The 17,298-nt window shown below is 38.6% G+C and overlaps 1 protein-coding gene across 4 annotated transcripts in view; it reads left to right on the top strand.

The window, feature by feature from the left end:
* The window catches only part of LOC111870203 (transcription factor CP2), a 193,325-nt gene that overhangs the window by 125,457 nt on the left and 50,570 nt on the right, over positions 1-17,298 (top strand). For 3 of the 4 annotated variants that reach the window (XM_023862294.2, XM_023862296.2, XM_023862297.2), the window contains 5 exons: positions 4,372-4,452; positions 6,351-6,574; positions 7,578-7,734; positions 10,502-10,646; positions 15,681-15,893. In XM_023862294.2, the coding sequence (XP_023718062.1) occupies positions 4,372-4,452; positions 6,351-6,574; positions 7,578-7,734; positions 10,502-10,646; positions 15,681-15,893 (820 nt within the window). The remainder of the gene's footprint in view (positions 1-4,371; positions 4,453-6,350; positions 6,575-7,577; positions 7,735-10,501; positions 10,647-15,680; positions 15,894-17,298) is intronic. The other variant, XM_033753718.1, reaches the window with a different exon arrangement.

The raw sequence follows: 17,298 nt of genomic DNA, 5'->3' as shown, positions 1-17,298 counted from the left end.
GCACATAATCAGTTATAAACTGGAAGTAATGAATTCAGCAGTGTTCACAGTGGAGAAGTGTAACCAAGGTTTCCCAAGACCATTTAACCATAAACCACAAAGTTATTGGCTGCATGGACTCTGCAAGTTCAGAGCTGTTGTAACCAGTTTGATCTGGCAGAAACTGGTTATTTACAGGTTGGATTGTGCTTCAGTAGATTAGTTATCATGCATTACTGTCCTGCACCATAACCCACCAGGCTCTCATGTTACCTCTATAGGCAAATTGGATGCACCAGTTTTTAGTTGTGTTTGGTCAGACACATTAATTTCTTTTCAGGTTTTAGCCAATTTCTGTATTTCCTAATATTAAAGCAAAGTTGTTTGGTAGAATGGGTTCTGTCTGTGACGTGAGTGAATGTCTTCATTACGAACATTAAACTGTAATGCAGTGCAATGTAATATAACGTAATGTAAGAGGCACACAGTTGACACATTTAGTAAATGTTGAGTCAGAGGGCATGTGTTTTTTAGTCAGAGAATGGAAATATATATTAATGGACATGTAACAGAGAAATTATAAGATTATTTGTTTCAAAATGGAGATTTTCCATCTTCCTTCTACTGTTGCAGTAAATAGGAACTTCATATAGTCAGAATAATATGTTGTGCAATACTTGACACACATTTTTGCTTAACACTTTACTTTACAGTTTAAATTCACTAAACTGATTTTAATTAGACCAGATAATTTATGTGCCTCTTATGCACAGCATTTAAAAATAGTGCACTGTAGTGTAGTTGCTTGAGGCACTATGCCAAAAGCCAGAAGGTTGCAGGTTCAAGTCCCGATGAGGTAATTGGATTTTTTTCAATTTCCCTAATCCTTCCAGCCGCACTATGGCCCTGGGGTGGGCTCAGCCTCTAACAGAAGTGAGTACCTGGAATAATCTTGGAATATTCTTTGGGGTAAAGGGCAGCTGGCACATAGGGCTGACAACCTTGCCGCCATCTATGAGCCAATTGTCTAGAAAATGTGGGAACCTCAACATCTCACAACCATAATGGGCCTCCACAGCCTCTTACAGGGATACCTTAACATTTTTTTTTTTTAAGTGCAGCAGAGAGCAGTTAATTTTTCTATGCCATCCTATGTAAGACACAAGAAGGGATCAGTCATGCTAATTTAAGTAAACTGTTGTTATCAGTAGGTTTCCATATCTTGTGTCTAGCATGTGTCTTTGGCTTTCATAGTTAGCTATGATCTGTGTTAAAGAGGTTCCAGTTTTCGGCCTACATTATAGTTGCAATGTTGAAAGCAACTGCAGTATATACAAAGACATTTAAGCAGATTCTACATACCATGTGACTAAACCCTGAAAACTGAAGTATTAACAGATTTAAATGCCATGTTTGCTTTGGCTCACTTTAATTATATGTAAAATTATGAACTCTGAAAATATATATTTTATATAATACAAGTAACTAATTAAATGCCATGGAGCAAAGTCCTTCTTGAGAAGGAGATACTTATCCCCAGCATTCTGTGGAATCCAAGGGTTCAGTGACAGGTTCACAAAAATCCACCACTGGCCCCTATCTGAAGCCAGATGAATTCAGTTTATACCCTCTCACCCTTCACTCTGAGAATCTATTTTAATATTAACATCTATCCAAGACTGTCTCTTACAAGTGGGCCGTTCCCCCTAGACTTTGCAGGTGAAATTTTGTATGCATTTCTCAGCTGTTATGGTTCCATCCGTCTCATCCATCCTGATTTGATTGGCTTAATGATATTTTGTGAATATTATGAACAGCAAATTGCCTCATTATGCAAATTTCTCCAGTCTTCTGTCACTTCTCCTTCATAGGTCCATTATTGTACTCAGTGTCTTGTTCTCAGGCACCCTCAATCTATGTCCTTCACTTAGTGCGTGAGACCAAGTTTCACACCCATACAAAACAACATGAAAAAATATTATTTTATTTTAAACTTTATGTTTTCAGATAACAGACTGGAAGTCAAAAGATTCTATCCTGAATGGCAGGAGTCATTCCCCACATTGAATGTGCCTTTGATTTCTTAGTGTCATTCAGAAATGTTTACTTCTACTCCAACCTCCTTACTTCCATCAATTAAAGTTTCTCCTTTTTTCTTCTTCTTTATGGTATCTATATTATCACCCAGTATATTCACATCACCAGCATACACCAACAGCTGATATTTCCCATTCAATTTCAGTCCTTCCTGGTTTTTCTGGACCTTCCTAATGGCATATTCTAATGCAAAGTTGAAAATGATTGGTGATAAAGCATCTCCTTGTTTTAGACCATTCTGGATATGGAAATAATGAGACAAGTGTTCACATATACAGACATTACCATACATTTCTTTTAAAAACATTTTAATCAACCTAACTAGTTTCGTGGGTACCCCAAACTCTATCAGAATATTGTACAATACTTCCCTCATAACCTAATCATAGGCTTTCTTGAAGTCTACAAATAGCTGATATACTGTCTCATTGTATTCCCATTTTTCTCTAGTATCTGATGAATGTAAAAGATCTGATCAGTAGTTGGTCTGTTACATCAAAACCCACACTGATGATCCCTGATAATTTCATCTATGTATGGACTTGACGTTGAGAGAAGAATAGTGGATAAAATTTTGTATGAAGTTGATAGCAGGGATATCCCCTGATAAATACTACAGTCAGTTTTATCACCCTTCTTGTGAACTGGTACAATAATAGACTCCTTCCACTGATCAGGAAATTTTTCCTTATTCCAAATATAATTAATTAGCTTACATATCTTAGAACGTAATATTTCGCCTCCTGCTTGAATAAGTTCTTCCAGAAAACAGATGTTTTGAACATGTGGTACAGTTCCGATATTTGGGAATGACAGTAACAAATCAGAATTTGATTCAGGAGGAAATTAAGAGGATAATGAGCTTGGGTAATGCTTGCTACCATTTAGTCCAGAACCTTTTGTCTTCTTGTCTGCTAACCAAAAATATAAAAATTAGAATATACAAAACTATAATTTTGCCTGTGGTTCTGTATGGGTGTGGAGCTTGGTCTCTGGCATGAGGAGAGGAACATAGACTGAGGGTGTTTGAGAACAGGGTGTTGAGGAGAGTATTTAGACCGCAGAGAGATGAAGCAACAGGAGGTTGGAGAAAACTGCATAATGAAGAGCTTCATAACTTGTATGCTTCTCCAAGTATAATTAGAATGATCAAGTCAAGGAGGATGAGATGGATAGGGCATGAAGTGAAGCAAAGTATTTCACAGATGCCCTATGCTTCAAGTGGGAGCAACAGGAATAAATAGATAGACAGATTCTACCATTTAATGGTATATGTTCTGCAATACTGGAAATGTTGTGAAAATATATGTCCCCTTCATTCAGATTGGCCATCTCAGCCCAAGGAATCTTGCTGCATAATATCACCTGCAGTCCTAAATTTGCCATTTTACAAGTGTTAAGCCATATAAAGCATTTAGTATTTAAAGTGCTGAGAAGCTGTCTTAAAATGGATCTTAAAAGGTGCAATGAAGCTCCAATTCTCACTTTTTAATCACTGAAACAAGACACACTAACAGCTTCCTTCAGACTGCTTTTGTCTACTGGGAGATAAGTGTCATGTTGGACTTCTTTCTGTTTTACCAATACAAAAGGTAAAGTTGTCCATGTACTTAACTAATTTAGCACTACACTATGAAGTTGCTGGCTTCCAACTGCGATGGCCTGGGTTCGATTCCGGGGTCTGGTCAAGTGGGATTTGTGCTGGACAAAGTGGCGCTGGGGCGGGTTTTCTCAGAGTACTTTGGTTTCCCCTGCCAGTCTTCATTCCATCAAATTCTCCATTATCATAATCACCCGGGGCAGATACAATAGTCCAATCAGTGGCCGCCGTGCCGAGTGAACCCATTTGGACTCCACCCCCCACTAAGCGAATTAAAAAATGGTGGAATTGATGTATATATTGCTGATGTCTTGACCTTGGCGCTAGTTGGAGATGAGTGGTCAGCTTCCCGCTTCGGCCGCTTTACCCCTGGTAGCCATTGGCTGGGAGGCTTGATGGGCCCCAGAGCCGGTCTGGAGGATGTGGAGAACATTCATACCCCTACTGCGACTCGAACTCTAACCCCTTGGTTATCCCACCTGTAACCAGTTGCTATACCAACTGTGCTATCCCACCTCCTGTTTTACTAATGTGTTATATTTAATGTTGCATACATTTTTAAATTATTGATTGTAATATTTACTACAGTCTTGTTTCTGCTAAATATAGCCTTATATATTGAAACTGAGGTAACAGATATTAAGTGTGACAGCTGTAACACAGTAGATGATTTGTTTCTTTGTGTTCATTTTTAGCCCAAAATTTGTCAAGAGGCTCATACGTGTCCCTGCAAGTCCCTTCCAGTTCATCACTGAAAATGACTCATTCAATATTAGGTCAGTAGGTTTACCTTATTTTTCATACATTTTAGTTAAGTTAATCCGTAATTTGCTGTGGGCAATGTAAGTGGGTATTTATAACTCATCAAAATGTATCAGGTGTAACAACATGGAAATAATGAAAAATACAGGTGTTAATTCACACAGGAGGGTCATTGTGACCTGACAGCAAAAGCTGAACACTTAGTTAAGTGTCTAAAATATTACAAATGTGGAGTCATTTTAAAGCTAATGTAGTTCTACATGAAAGTTAGTTTGACAGTGTTGCTGTGTTTGTTAATCCTGTGTGCCTACAGTGTGTGGGATCCACCTGCCATAAAGGCCACATATAGTTCCATATTTTTCTTGCACATGCTACAGAATACATGATCTTGCATTACAGACATTCTGCAATATGTGATAAGAGTTCAGCCCCACACATTCTTAAACTGTGTATCATTGTGTGTTCTTTTGCATAAAATGGGCCCTTATCAGTAATGGAAAGTTTGTATCTGTCCACTGATCTCTTCCTCTTCCACAAGTTCTCCAAAATACTCTATTATTATTTTAATTTTTGATAACATACCTTGTTTAATTATGTTGGGCATATGCCAGTCCAGTTTTAATATTGTAATAGAGGTTTAACATTTCAGGTCCAGAAGAAATAGGTATTTTAAACATATAACTTCCTTTAATTTGAGATGTATATTATTTGCAGTGTAATTTATGTAGGTAATATGACAGACAAAAGGAGGTTTTAATGGTGTGATATCAGATATTTTGTAAACATTGCTATCATTGTTCTCAGGATACTATAGGCAGGGAAGATTTGTATTTTTTTACTTTCATCCGTTTTGCTACATAGTAACATTTGGACACATCATTCAGTAATATAAGTTAACAAAATAAATCTACATAGTTACAAGCATACTACAAACTATATTGATTGATTAATTGATTGATTTATGCAGGAGTACAACTTAACAAACAAACCTACAAAGTTACAAGGATACATTTTACAATCCTAAGCAATATGTAGGTACTACATTTGAAAAAGAGAGAAAAAAAAAAGATAGACAGATATGACTGTTCTTCTTGTTTCTCCTTAGGATGCAAGGTCACAAATTAGATTTTAGGGTTAAATGGTCAGATTTTGTTGAAATGTGAATCCAGGTTAAACTTCAGTATATATTAACTGCCATTTCTTCCATATGTAACACGTGTCATACATTTAAGTATAGCAGATATTGGATTGTAATATGATTAAAACAACATAAATGTTCTCTTTCATCACAAAACATATCTTTTGTAATTACATTTAGTACAGTATATACGTAGGAGCTGGGATAGCATAGTCAGTGTAGTGACTGGCTACTGACTACAGGCTTGATGACCGGAGTTCAAGTCCCAGTAGGGTCAGGAATTTTCTCTTCTGCACATTGTCCAGACCGGCTCTGAGGTCCACCCAACCTCCTATCCAATGGGTACTGGTGGTTCTTTCCCAGGGGTTAGAGCGGCCAGGTCACGAAGATGACCACTCACCTCCATCTAGTGCCGTGGTCAAGAAAATGTGGATCTACACATCCACCCCCCACCCCCCCCCCCACCCATATGCCTTCATGGCATAGTGCTTAATTAGTTAACCACAGGGACAACTTTTACAGCACATACCTAATGTGTATCGGGCACTAGGATTTCGAAAGCCTTCTAAATAATAATTTGGCTGCAGTTTTAATACTTTTACATGGTGTAATTTGTGATTACACAGTAATACTGAGGATAAATGAAGAAGAGACACAGGTTCACTTATTATAGTGTTCACTTGAATCATTCATCCTGGCAATTACTGCAAGTTGCATAAAGTCTGCTTCTGATCAGTTCTGTGTAAGCAAGGAAGTGACCTGTCTGTTTTTCAGGTTGCAACAAGCCTCTCCAAACCCTGGTGTGGGTGAGGCAGATTCCAACACCCATACCAACAACAGTAGCTCCAAGAACGTTCCTGTCAGCAAGAGCAGCAGCAGTGGAGGCAGTTCTCCACTTCACCAGTTGTTACAACACAGCACTAATGCTTTCAGCAGTAATGTGTCTACAACTGTTCTGTCCAGTTCACCAACTCAGCATCTCCAGCTGGACTCCTGTGGTATGTTTTTATCTCATACTCAGGGTTCTCATTTCCCATGTACTTCAAGCAGTAATTTCTAAACTTTATATAAACACACTCTTTTCTGCTCAAAGTTAGATATTCTGTGACTCAAAAACTCAAGCTTGACTATTCTGGTATGGTTTTTTTCAATCCCAGGTTCTTCATCTTCCATATACTTAGAGGAATAGTGTTGTAATTTAGGTATTCTATAAAACAGGCACAATATATGCATCTTACATCTGATCTGAAATACCATGTAGCAGTCTTTTGTCAGTTTTCTTTTTAACAAAGTACTTCTAAATGTCTGCCAATAAATGATTTTGTTTACAGCCTTTTTGCCTGTGTTCTTTTGTTTTTAATTATTTATGGTATTAAGTGAGTATAACTGAACAGTGTTGTATATACAGGTGCCAGACATTCATTTCTTTCTGACCCTTTTCATTATGTGTTTCCACATATCTGTTTTTTTTGGGGGGGGGGGAATTCCTTTCATGCTCTGGAGGAGCTGTGGCATGTTGGAAAGGGAGGAGGGGAGTGAACCTTTCCTCCATGATACATTATTGTTCTGCTGCTTTACTTATAGTTGTTAACATTATGTTCAGGGTACTTGATGAGTAGCTTTTGTGGCAGCATGTGTCCAAAATGAAACTAAAATAATTTTGGATTATTTGTGTTTTCTGTCTTATATGTCAGTATGAATAAGCAAGAGTATACTAGAGAACAATCATTCAAATCAATTTGAAATTGAAAATATTAACACAAGAATCACATTTGTTATAAGCTGTCTAATTCCAGATAAAGCTATTCCTTACTAAAAATGTAAATGTACGTAAAAATGGAATTATTTGGATGAAAGAATAAAATTCTGATAGACATGAGGCCATAAAGTAAACTACAGAAAATGAAACTTCTGTTCTAGAACCTGCAACACTCTGTATAACTTCTTCTTTCTAAGACTTCTTGACTGTAGAAATGTTTTACTTTGCTCCAAATTGTTCAGGATCAGTGAACCAGGCCATAGTTGGAAGCACTACAAATACTCATCCAGTTCTAAGTCATGTTGAGAATTTCCAGCCACGCAATACTGGCTTGGTTACAACCACATCCTCACTCTTGAATGGCTCCTCTGCTCAACAGGATTTGGGTGTGGATTGCAGGTAAATGAAACAAAGAACATAAAAACAGAAGCTGTTATCCTTTCCCCTTCTGAAAAAAAATGCTAAATAATTCTAACCTGCTTTCTTTCCTTACGTAAAGGAGCTTCAGAGATTACTGTGGTGTGTGTGCATGCATGAGTACCCACAATCCATCCCACCTGCATTTACCTTTTGTGTTCTTCTCTGAATTTCCCTCTTAAACTTCTGAACCAGTTGACTGATTTTCATTTTATACCCTTAGAAGCCATACCAGCGCCATACTTTTTAATTTTGTGCAGCTACTGATATGAACATAAAAGCCAGGATGGTACAGTTGGCATAGTGACTGGCTACTGGCTGGGCAACCGAGGGGTTGGAGTTTGTGTCCTGGTAGGGTACATTTTTTTTCTTGTCCAAATGGCCTCTGGGACTGACCCATCCTCCTATCCAATGGGTGAGGGTGGCTTTTTCCTCAAGGGCAAAGTGGAGGGGGCATGAAGCTGACTACTCACTTCCAACTAGTACCAAGGTCAACAAAATGTGTATCTATACATCCACTCCCCCATGTGTCTTAACGGCATAATGCTTAATTAGTTAAGTACAGGGAAAACTTCACAGATACGAACATGGCAGGTGCATGAACTTGTGTGAGGGAAGCAACACGAGTGTCACTTAATATAGGGTTTTGAAACGCTGTATGTTATTGTATTAAACTTTTATTACTTTTTTATATATATATATAAAGAATATAAAACAATGTGGCAGCTGCACGAAATCTAGATATAGCTTTTGGTTTGATGGCAGTAACAAGTGAGTCACTGGAGTTAGGCAAGTGAAATCTGATAAGCCTGTAGATCATAAACACACTTAAAAATTTATATAAAACACTGTCAACAATTAAAAACTTGGCAACAGTTAACTCTTAAATGTTGATGTTGTAGCGTGTAGATCTGTTACTAGGTAACGATTGCAAACAAGCAGGTTCCCACAGCAGCAAATCAACACGCAACAACAGAGGAACTGTTTGAAGTGGTGTTTCCTGTAGTCTGCACCACGACCATTGCTGCACAGTTACACGGTAAACACACCTATGCAGCCACGGTTGAACTGTAACAGTAAAAGAGCTGTGTTTTCTATGTGGTCTATGCTGAGGGTCATCAGTGGAACAAGTTTAAAGCTTAATTCAGTTGTGGGGTGTTTGCCAGACAGTAAGGACATAAGCAGAAAGTGTTAAAAGCTGTTACCAGGAAACATCTAGTGACGACTGAGAGGACTTCTTGTATGATGTAGTTACAGTGATATTTGGGAATGTATAATTCGGTGAGACTCTTATAGTTACATGTAGTTACAATGAATAAGTGGTCAGTATATCCAGGATCCAGTCCAAGAGTCACTCATACATGTGACAGTATCTGTCTACCAAACTATGAGGTTCCACATCCCAGAAGATGGTACTCTTCACCAACCCTTCCAGTTTTGCTTAAACCTAACATAGCATAGACCAAACAGGAAACAATGAATATGAGATATTATTGGGGTTAGCGTTTAGGTGTTGAAAATTATGTGTTTGGTCATGATGATTGATGATCAGAGCATTTTTTTTATTGCTAGTGGGGTGGGACTAAGTCCCTTGCACTGTGGCCACTTCTGGCCTATTGTACCAGCCCCAGATGATAGATGAGGGTGATTGTGTAGCAATTGGTGGAATGAAGATTGGCAGGGGAAACCGAAGTACTCAGAGAAAACCTGCCCCAGTGCCACTTTGTCCACCACAAATCCCACTTGACAAGAGCCGGGATCGAACCCGGGCCGCCGCGGTGGAAAGCCAGTGACTAACCGCTTGAGCTATGGCACGGCCTGATCAAAAGCATAGTGAAGATGTGAAGATGCTTGTCATCTTTATTGTGAGAAATGGAAAATTAAGATCGACAAGTGGGCCGCCTTTTTTAACACACACACACACACACACACACACACTCTCTCTCTCTCTCTTCCTCCACAATGTTGAACTTTTGAACAGTAAAAGAGATCACATGTACACATTTTCTAATGTAAGGGATAGTAGGTCCGTTCTAATGTCTTGTGTGTTATGTGATGGTAAGTAAGTTGATATGGCAGTATTACAGCAGTGTAGATAGACATATCTCAACATTTGTGAGCCCCTGTTGAAGGTAACCTTAGAACAAACTAGGTTTTCTCTTTTTCCATTTGCATTGTTTCAATTTATCAAATTCTCTACTGTGTATGGCATTTTATAAGTTGAATAATTACTTCAGCACATGAGGAATGTGTATAATAGGTACAAACGTCTGGAGCAGTGTGTCCACAGGTATCTGGAGGAGAATATTTTAATTCCTCCTCCCTCTCTTCCAGCTTTCATTTCAGTACAGTCCACTCAGATAATGAATTAATTCATATAACCTATTAGTATATAAGTTGTGTGCACTTCGAATGAAAATTATTTTAGCTCTTATGATTGTTTAATAAGCTACATTTTAAAAGTACATTTTGGCCTTGTTGTAATATGACAGCTCTAATTGGCCACTACATTGCACAAAGCATTTGATTTTGTGAAACTTTTGTAGCAGACAGAGATACTGGGTTTTTGGACTTTGTCCATCGTCCGGATTCTAAATAACTAAGATCATGCACATAACATGACAGACAAAATATGGCCTGTAGGATCATTTTCTTACATAATTTTACATTACAAAAGATGGATGAGTCTCAGATTTATCCTGCAAATATGGTGTAGTAGGATTATATGTATTTTGTCAAAACTTTTCAGATTCCAGTATGTCCTTGCAGCAGCCACTTCTATTGCCACAAAAGTGAATGAAGAAACACTTACTTACTTAAATCAGGGGCAATCATATGAGATCAAGTTGAAGAAACTGGGAGAATTGTCTGCTTACAGAGGAAAGATCCTTAAGGTAAGTGGATAGGGTAACTGGAAGATGTTTGCACAGCAAATTCTTCCAAATGGCAGAAATAATGGTGAGTGGTGTTTTTATATGAACCAGAATAGCTCAGTCTCTAAACTAACTACAGGCTGGATGGCCAGTATTCAGTTTCCAGCAGGGACAGGGTTTTTCTCTTTATGACTGTGTTCAGACTAGTTGTGGAGTCCACCCATCCCCCTAGCAGTTGAGTAAACAGACTCTTTACCCCATAGATAAAATAGCCTGAATGTGAAAAGTGACCAGTTCTTCTGTTCAATACCAAGGTTAAGAAGTGTAGAGCTTTACTGTCACTTCTATAATATGCCTTTATGATATAGCGCTCAGGCAGTGTCATATTTGACTTTACTTGTATGATAGGCTGTGCCATAGCTCAAGCGGTTAGTCGCTGGCTTCCCACTGCGGTAGCCCGGGTTTGATCCCGGGTCTTGTCAAGTGGGATATGTGGTGGAGAAAGTGGCACTGGGGTGGATTTTCTCTGAGTACTTCAGTTTCACCTTCCAGTCTTCACTCCATCAAATTCTCCATCATCATAATTGCCCGGGGCACACTAGAATAGGCCAATCAGTGGCCACCGTTCCAAGTGGACCCAGTTGGACTCCACACCCCACTAAGTGAATTTAAAAAGAATTTAATTTAATTTGTACTTGTATGATGTTCTGGTAGCTGGATACTTGCTTCATTTTACTGTGGTCGTTTAGTTCAGTAACTGTGTTTATAAGCTAGTTGTTTAGTTTTAGAAGATATATCATCTAAAGGATTGTGCAGCACTGAATGAGATGAGTGGGTTTAAATTTTTGACTCTGTGAAGATGTGACCTCTCATATGAAGTGTGAGAATGATTATGAATGATAAATTACAAGAAATGTGAGAGAAACTGTTTTGCCTATTTCAGGCTCTGATCGTGACATTAACCTAGAGGTACTTTCAAAGATCACAAAATACCGAAGTCAGTATAGCCAGTATTTCAGACAAGATTCAGACTGGGTGTCTCCAAAATATTATCATTAGTGTTGCCACTGAACCGCCAGTTATGTTCATAATTGTCATAGCAAAAGCAAAACTTATCGATTCATGGTGTGTCAGCATTCTCAGTAGCTATTTCCTTTAACCACAGTGTCCTTAGGAATGCATATGTGAGATACTGTCATCATTCCAGAAATCTTATCAGCATTTTCTCTGCACCAGCATCAACATAGAATTTCTTTTGTGCATCGCATCAGAATGCGTCTCTTGAAAATATTGGTTTTTGGGTTCCAAACTGAATTCTGCATTCCATGGTGATATTTGCAGGAATGAAAACATCATTAATTGCAGCATCGTATGTAAGCAATATCTGATATGTTGAAAAGAGAGTCTTCCTGCTCTTGGTTATGCATCTGGCTACAGCTTTATATATGTTCAAGCCTTCATGCAAAATTATATGTAGTCAGTTGGTTCCAAGAAGTACAGGCCCAGGTGACAAACTCTTAAATATGCTATGGCCTCACAACCACAGAGGATATGTGAGGCTGATTCAGCCTCTTCTAGGCACTTTTCACAAGTGGGGTCATCTGTCAAGGTGTCCTTTAAGGTGAAAGTGTCCTGTGAATAGTGCTATCACCCATCACCTTCAACAGACCATTTGTTCTTCTGGCAGAGGGCCCTTTGCCTGTTTGAGTCCAGTTATGGTTTATCATAGACATGTCTCAGTATCTGAGTTCTGCCTCAAGTGTTTTGAATCTAACTCTGGGCCGCTATATAGTGGCAGCATAGGTAACTATGGACCTTACAGTTGCAGTGTACATCCAATATGTCACCTTTGGTTTTAGTCCCCAAGTTTTTGTGAATGTGCCTCTGCATGTCCAGAAGATCTTATAGCCCCTTTTGATAACCTTATCCAGCTGATTTTTCCATGTCAGTCCCTTGTTTAATGTTATTCCAAGGTACTTGACTTCACTGGATAGCTGATTGTTTTACTGAAGATAATAGGCTCCTTGAGACCTTATGTGTTCTTCTTCCTCCCATCTTATTTGGGTTGATAGACAACTTTGTTCTATTCTCACCACTGTTGGACTGCACACAGGGCTGTGTGTAAGATCTCTGACACAGTCTGGAGGAATTTCCCATTGATTAGGATTGCTGTATTGTCAGCATATCCTACCATATAATAGCCGCTGCCATTGAGATCCCAAAGATTGTCCATGTCCAGGCCCCCCAGCCACAGGCACTCCCAGGGTCTCTCCCAACACTGTAGTAATTATGTTCCTGCTTTCCAGCATAGCACAGATCATCTGCATATTATGGGCTCAGTACCTACAGCAATCTGTTTTATTGTATCAAATGAGGTTCTATTGAAAGCTCCCTCTATGTCAAGGAATGCTCCAAGGGCAATATCCTTGTGTTCAATAGCATTTTCTATGTGCCCTACCATATTACAAAGTGTGGTTTCATTCGATTACTTTTTGGATGAGCACGTTGGTTTCGGTGAAGGGGATGAATTTTCAGTATACCATGCTTAATATGCCTGTCCACTAGTTTCTCCATCGTTTTCAAGAGGAAAGACCACAGGTTGATAGAACGATAAGCCTTTATCTTGGTGTAGTCAAGTTTCCTGGGCTTTGGAATAAATGTCACTTTAAGTTGCCTCCAAGCCATGGGAATAAATTCATGCACCATGCAGGCTCTCAATATGTGTGGCACAGGTGTGGGACTAAAAGTTCCACCCCTTGCTGCAAGAGTTCGGTACAATTCCATTTGTTCCCACAGACATAAATAGTTTGAACATGCCTGACACCCATCTAATTTTTGATTGCTTGATCACACATTTAGCCAGGTTCCAGTCTCCCCTGTTCATCATGTGTCCACATATGCCCAGGTTTAGCTGACCCTGTCCATCATTATATGAATCATCAATTAGCTTTGAATCAGAAAATTCAACTCTGAACAACTCTTTCAGTGTACCTTTTCCTGTTTGAGTAAACTGACTGTTAGGTAGCTTAATAGTGCTGAACTTATTGGTCGCCTGTTTTGCCATAATTCTCATAAGTCTGGAACTGTCCAGTACCTCATTGATCTCCTGGCAGTACCTCCTCCATGAGGATCGTTTGGCTTTTCTTATATCTTTGTTATAAGAAGTAAAGTTTCCTTATAAGTATCCCATTGCACTGTGCTTTTCGCTATATTGAATAACCTTCTTGTTTTGGCTCTTAGCCCACTCAGCTTTTTATTTCACCAAGGTGCCATCTAACCTAGTGGCCTTGGCTGAGCAATTATGACAATACAACAGTTGCCTGTTGCAACTGGTCAGCAGACTGATCTGTGTCCCTTATTGTGCATATTCTTCTTGACATAGTCTCCATATTCACCTTTAGGTTGTCTTTATGTGACTCCCAATTGGTTCTTCTGGGGTATCTAAAGGTCACTTGATTTATGTTGTTTATTTCGAAGCATGTTTTTTAGTAGGAAGAAATCTCTCTTGCTGAGTTGATGCTTATATCAACTTTTCACTGGCAAACTGATATGATTCTCATAAATATGTGCATCAGGTAGGGGCTGTCATGACATTGTGAAATGCGGTAATGCTTCTGAACCTCCATTTAATCCTTGAAGTGACAACCATTCAGCTGCTCTTTGCCTACGGAAAGAGGTAAAGGACTGGGGAGGTCAGTAGGGTGTGGTGGGTGAGGAATTGCCATGGCACTGAGCATCTTACATGGCTGCTTCACAAGCATGGGCATGCAGAGCATATTATCTGGCCACCCACATTCCTTAATGCTTTAGGAAAATTCTTTCCTGCAGATTGGGAGGCTCGTCCTTATTCATGTCCTTGCTGACTGTAGCGCCCTTAGAAATAACCTTACGGTGCACAATGCCCTGCCATTCAGATAAAGTTCCATTATTACCTCTTTCAATATCCTGACAGAACTTTTTGTTTCTTGGTGATGATTGTTGAAGAATTGTTATTTTCTTGGGGATCTTACCAGGAAGCAGCTATTCTTGACATCTGTCACCAACCATATTAATGAGCTCACTGATGAACCTATTATGGTTGTCACAGTGCTCCTGTGGTAATGTTCTTGATATAACATGTTTGAAGAGGTATTTGAGTTATATCCCATAACATTTTGCAGCTAACATAATGTTTTGTCCTCAGTACTTCCTAAAATTCTGTATGGAAAAATATGTCTATAATTGTTATTCCAGTTCCACAGAACAGTCTGGAAGTTAGTGTGGGTAATGGCAGTGAGTTGTGATAGTAATAATGGAAAGTTAACATTATAAGAATAAATTCAATAAAATCTCATAATTTCCAAATGTCTGCCAGAACTAACTCAGTTTTGGGTTGATGGAGCAGTAACACTCCTGACTTGTGTTCACTTGGTTATCTCTCCGTCGTCTTGCCATTCGTCTGTGTATAGTATGGATGCTGATAGCACTGTTGTAAGATAACTTTATGGAGGAGATTCCCAGGTTGGAAACTAAGAGTCACTCAGCTAGTCAAGAATGTCTCCACCTTTTGAGGACATGAAGGTTCATACCATGTTCAGAAGGGGCTGTTGCTAGTCACTGTGATTGTATAAAATTTCAACACCCTGTATTGAATGATGCAAGTTGCCTCTGTGTTGGTATTGCTGATGACAGTATCAGTGTGTGTAAGGGAGGTGGACTGTAATGGCATAATGTGCATTCAGCAGTACCTCACTAATTGCATTTTTGCCAACCTTGGCTTTCAAGTATTGGCAGTTTTTCTTTTATATCCACTTTTACAAACCATGTTGTGTGATTTTGTATATGAGTGGTTTATAGTTGTGTACACATGGAAAAATTTGGTAGCGTACACACCAAGAGATCCACATTTGTTGGGGATAGGACCATATTGGCACCTGAAACCAGTTTTCCAGTTCTGAGATTGCCATTGCAGTGTATCTTTTTGTAACACTTTTTTTTTGTATTTTTGTATTATCTAATTTATTTTTAAACCTCTCTCTGTGCCATTTTTTATTTAGTGAATTTTTGTGTTTTTAGAGCATGATTCGAATCTGCTTCCATGAGCGCCGGCTGCAGTACATGGAACGTGAGCAGATGGCTGCATGGCAGGCATCACGTCCAGGAGATCGCATTGTGGAAGTTGATGTACCCCTCTCATATGGTATATATGACGTTGTTCAGGATCAGTACTTGCTGAACACTGTTGAGTTCTTGTGGGACCCCACCAAAGAAGTTGGAGTGTACATCAAGGTGCATACTGCTTTGTTGGCTTTTCGTAATGTTAAAATTTGCGCAGTACTGTTGTGAATAGCAAGTTAGAAAATTTGCAAAAGGAATGTAAATCAATGAAAATTAAAAGGTATTTTTCACGGTCTAATTTTTCTTACTGTTCCACAGAAAAAATAATTTCTTAAACTTATATTGGTCACAGGGTGCCTCAAAAATATGTATGCAAAAAAATGTCAAATTTTAACATGAATCACTTGTAAGGTTTAGCAGGTGTAACAAGTTTAATATGAGAATATGAAAGTTTGCCTTTACATGTTTTGGCCACTACTGGCCATCATCAGAAGACACAGCCAACGATATAAAGAAATCCTTTACATGTATGTTGAGCATACGGGGATTTATACAAGCATAAGAAATTGAGAGAAAAATATTAATGCAGTTAAAATAAGTTATGTTTTTTAAAAGTAATTAGTTAATGTTAGTTAAAAATTAATCCCATACCTGGCTGTCTTCAAGGAGATATAATATATGCAGCCAAGCTTTCTCTTGGCTACAGAATTTCATCTATAATGACACCTCTTTCTGGAACATATAATTCCATAAATTTCTTCTCTGAGTATTTGAAAGTTGGTCATATTTTATTTGGTTTCGGAATGGAATGGTTTTCTGGATTGCATGTTTCAATATGCAGTTGTTTGACAAATGTGTGGCAGGATGTTATTTGTATGAGGAAGAGAGCAAAAACTGTTGAACTTCTTTACCATTAGTTGGAGACCTGTCAGCTTGACCATACTCTGTAAAATTGCAAGTGTCCAATATACACACATTTCTTCATTTGTTGTTGGATGCTACTGTTTGGCAGTATCTGCTTGCTTTGGTTGAGACTGATCAATGTACATGTTAGTTTTATCGTATATTATACCAGCTAGTGTATGTAAAAAGAGGTTGAAAAACTGCAACAATCAACTTCTTTTCTTCACAGTGTGTAGATAGTGGGAACGGGAAATAGGGGGATGCAGAATGAGCTTGAGACATGCCCATCTGAATCAGCTGTTGAGCTTGCTGTATATCTACTGAAAATCTCAGAATCAGAACTAGAATAACCGTATCTTTCCACTGTTGAGAATAATATGTAATAATTTATACCACAAATGCAACTCTAGTAGTGTGAGAATGTTCAGAATGTGTTGTGCAGTATGCTCAGCAGTATGTATGGACATCTCTCAGGTGATATGCCTTGTACAATCATGGCTCAAGTTAACTTTGATTTAATCGTTTTTTGGACAGAAAAAATAATTATGCCCCATAATATACATATAATACATAATACATATAATAGATCAACAACTGGTCGCGGTGCATGGGGAAACCCACCTCCTCCAATAATGAATGAATGAATGAATGGTGTGCATTCATTAAGAAACAT

Source organism: Cryptotermes secundus, unplaced genomic scaffold (genome assembly GCF_002891405.2).
Source record: "Cryptotermes secundus unplaced genomic scaffold, Csec_1.0 scaffold1182, whole genome shotgun sequence".
Taxonomy (NCBI): Eukaryota; Metazoa; Arthropoda; class Insecta; order Blattodea; family Kalotermitidae; genus Cryptotermes; species Cryptotermes secundus.
Note: the sequence above shows the minus strand (reverse complement) of the source record. Positions and strands in the feature narration are given on the sequence as shown.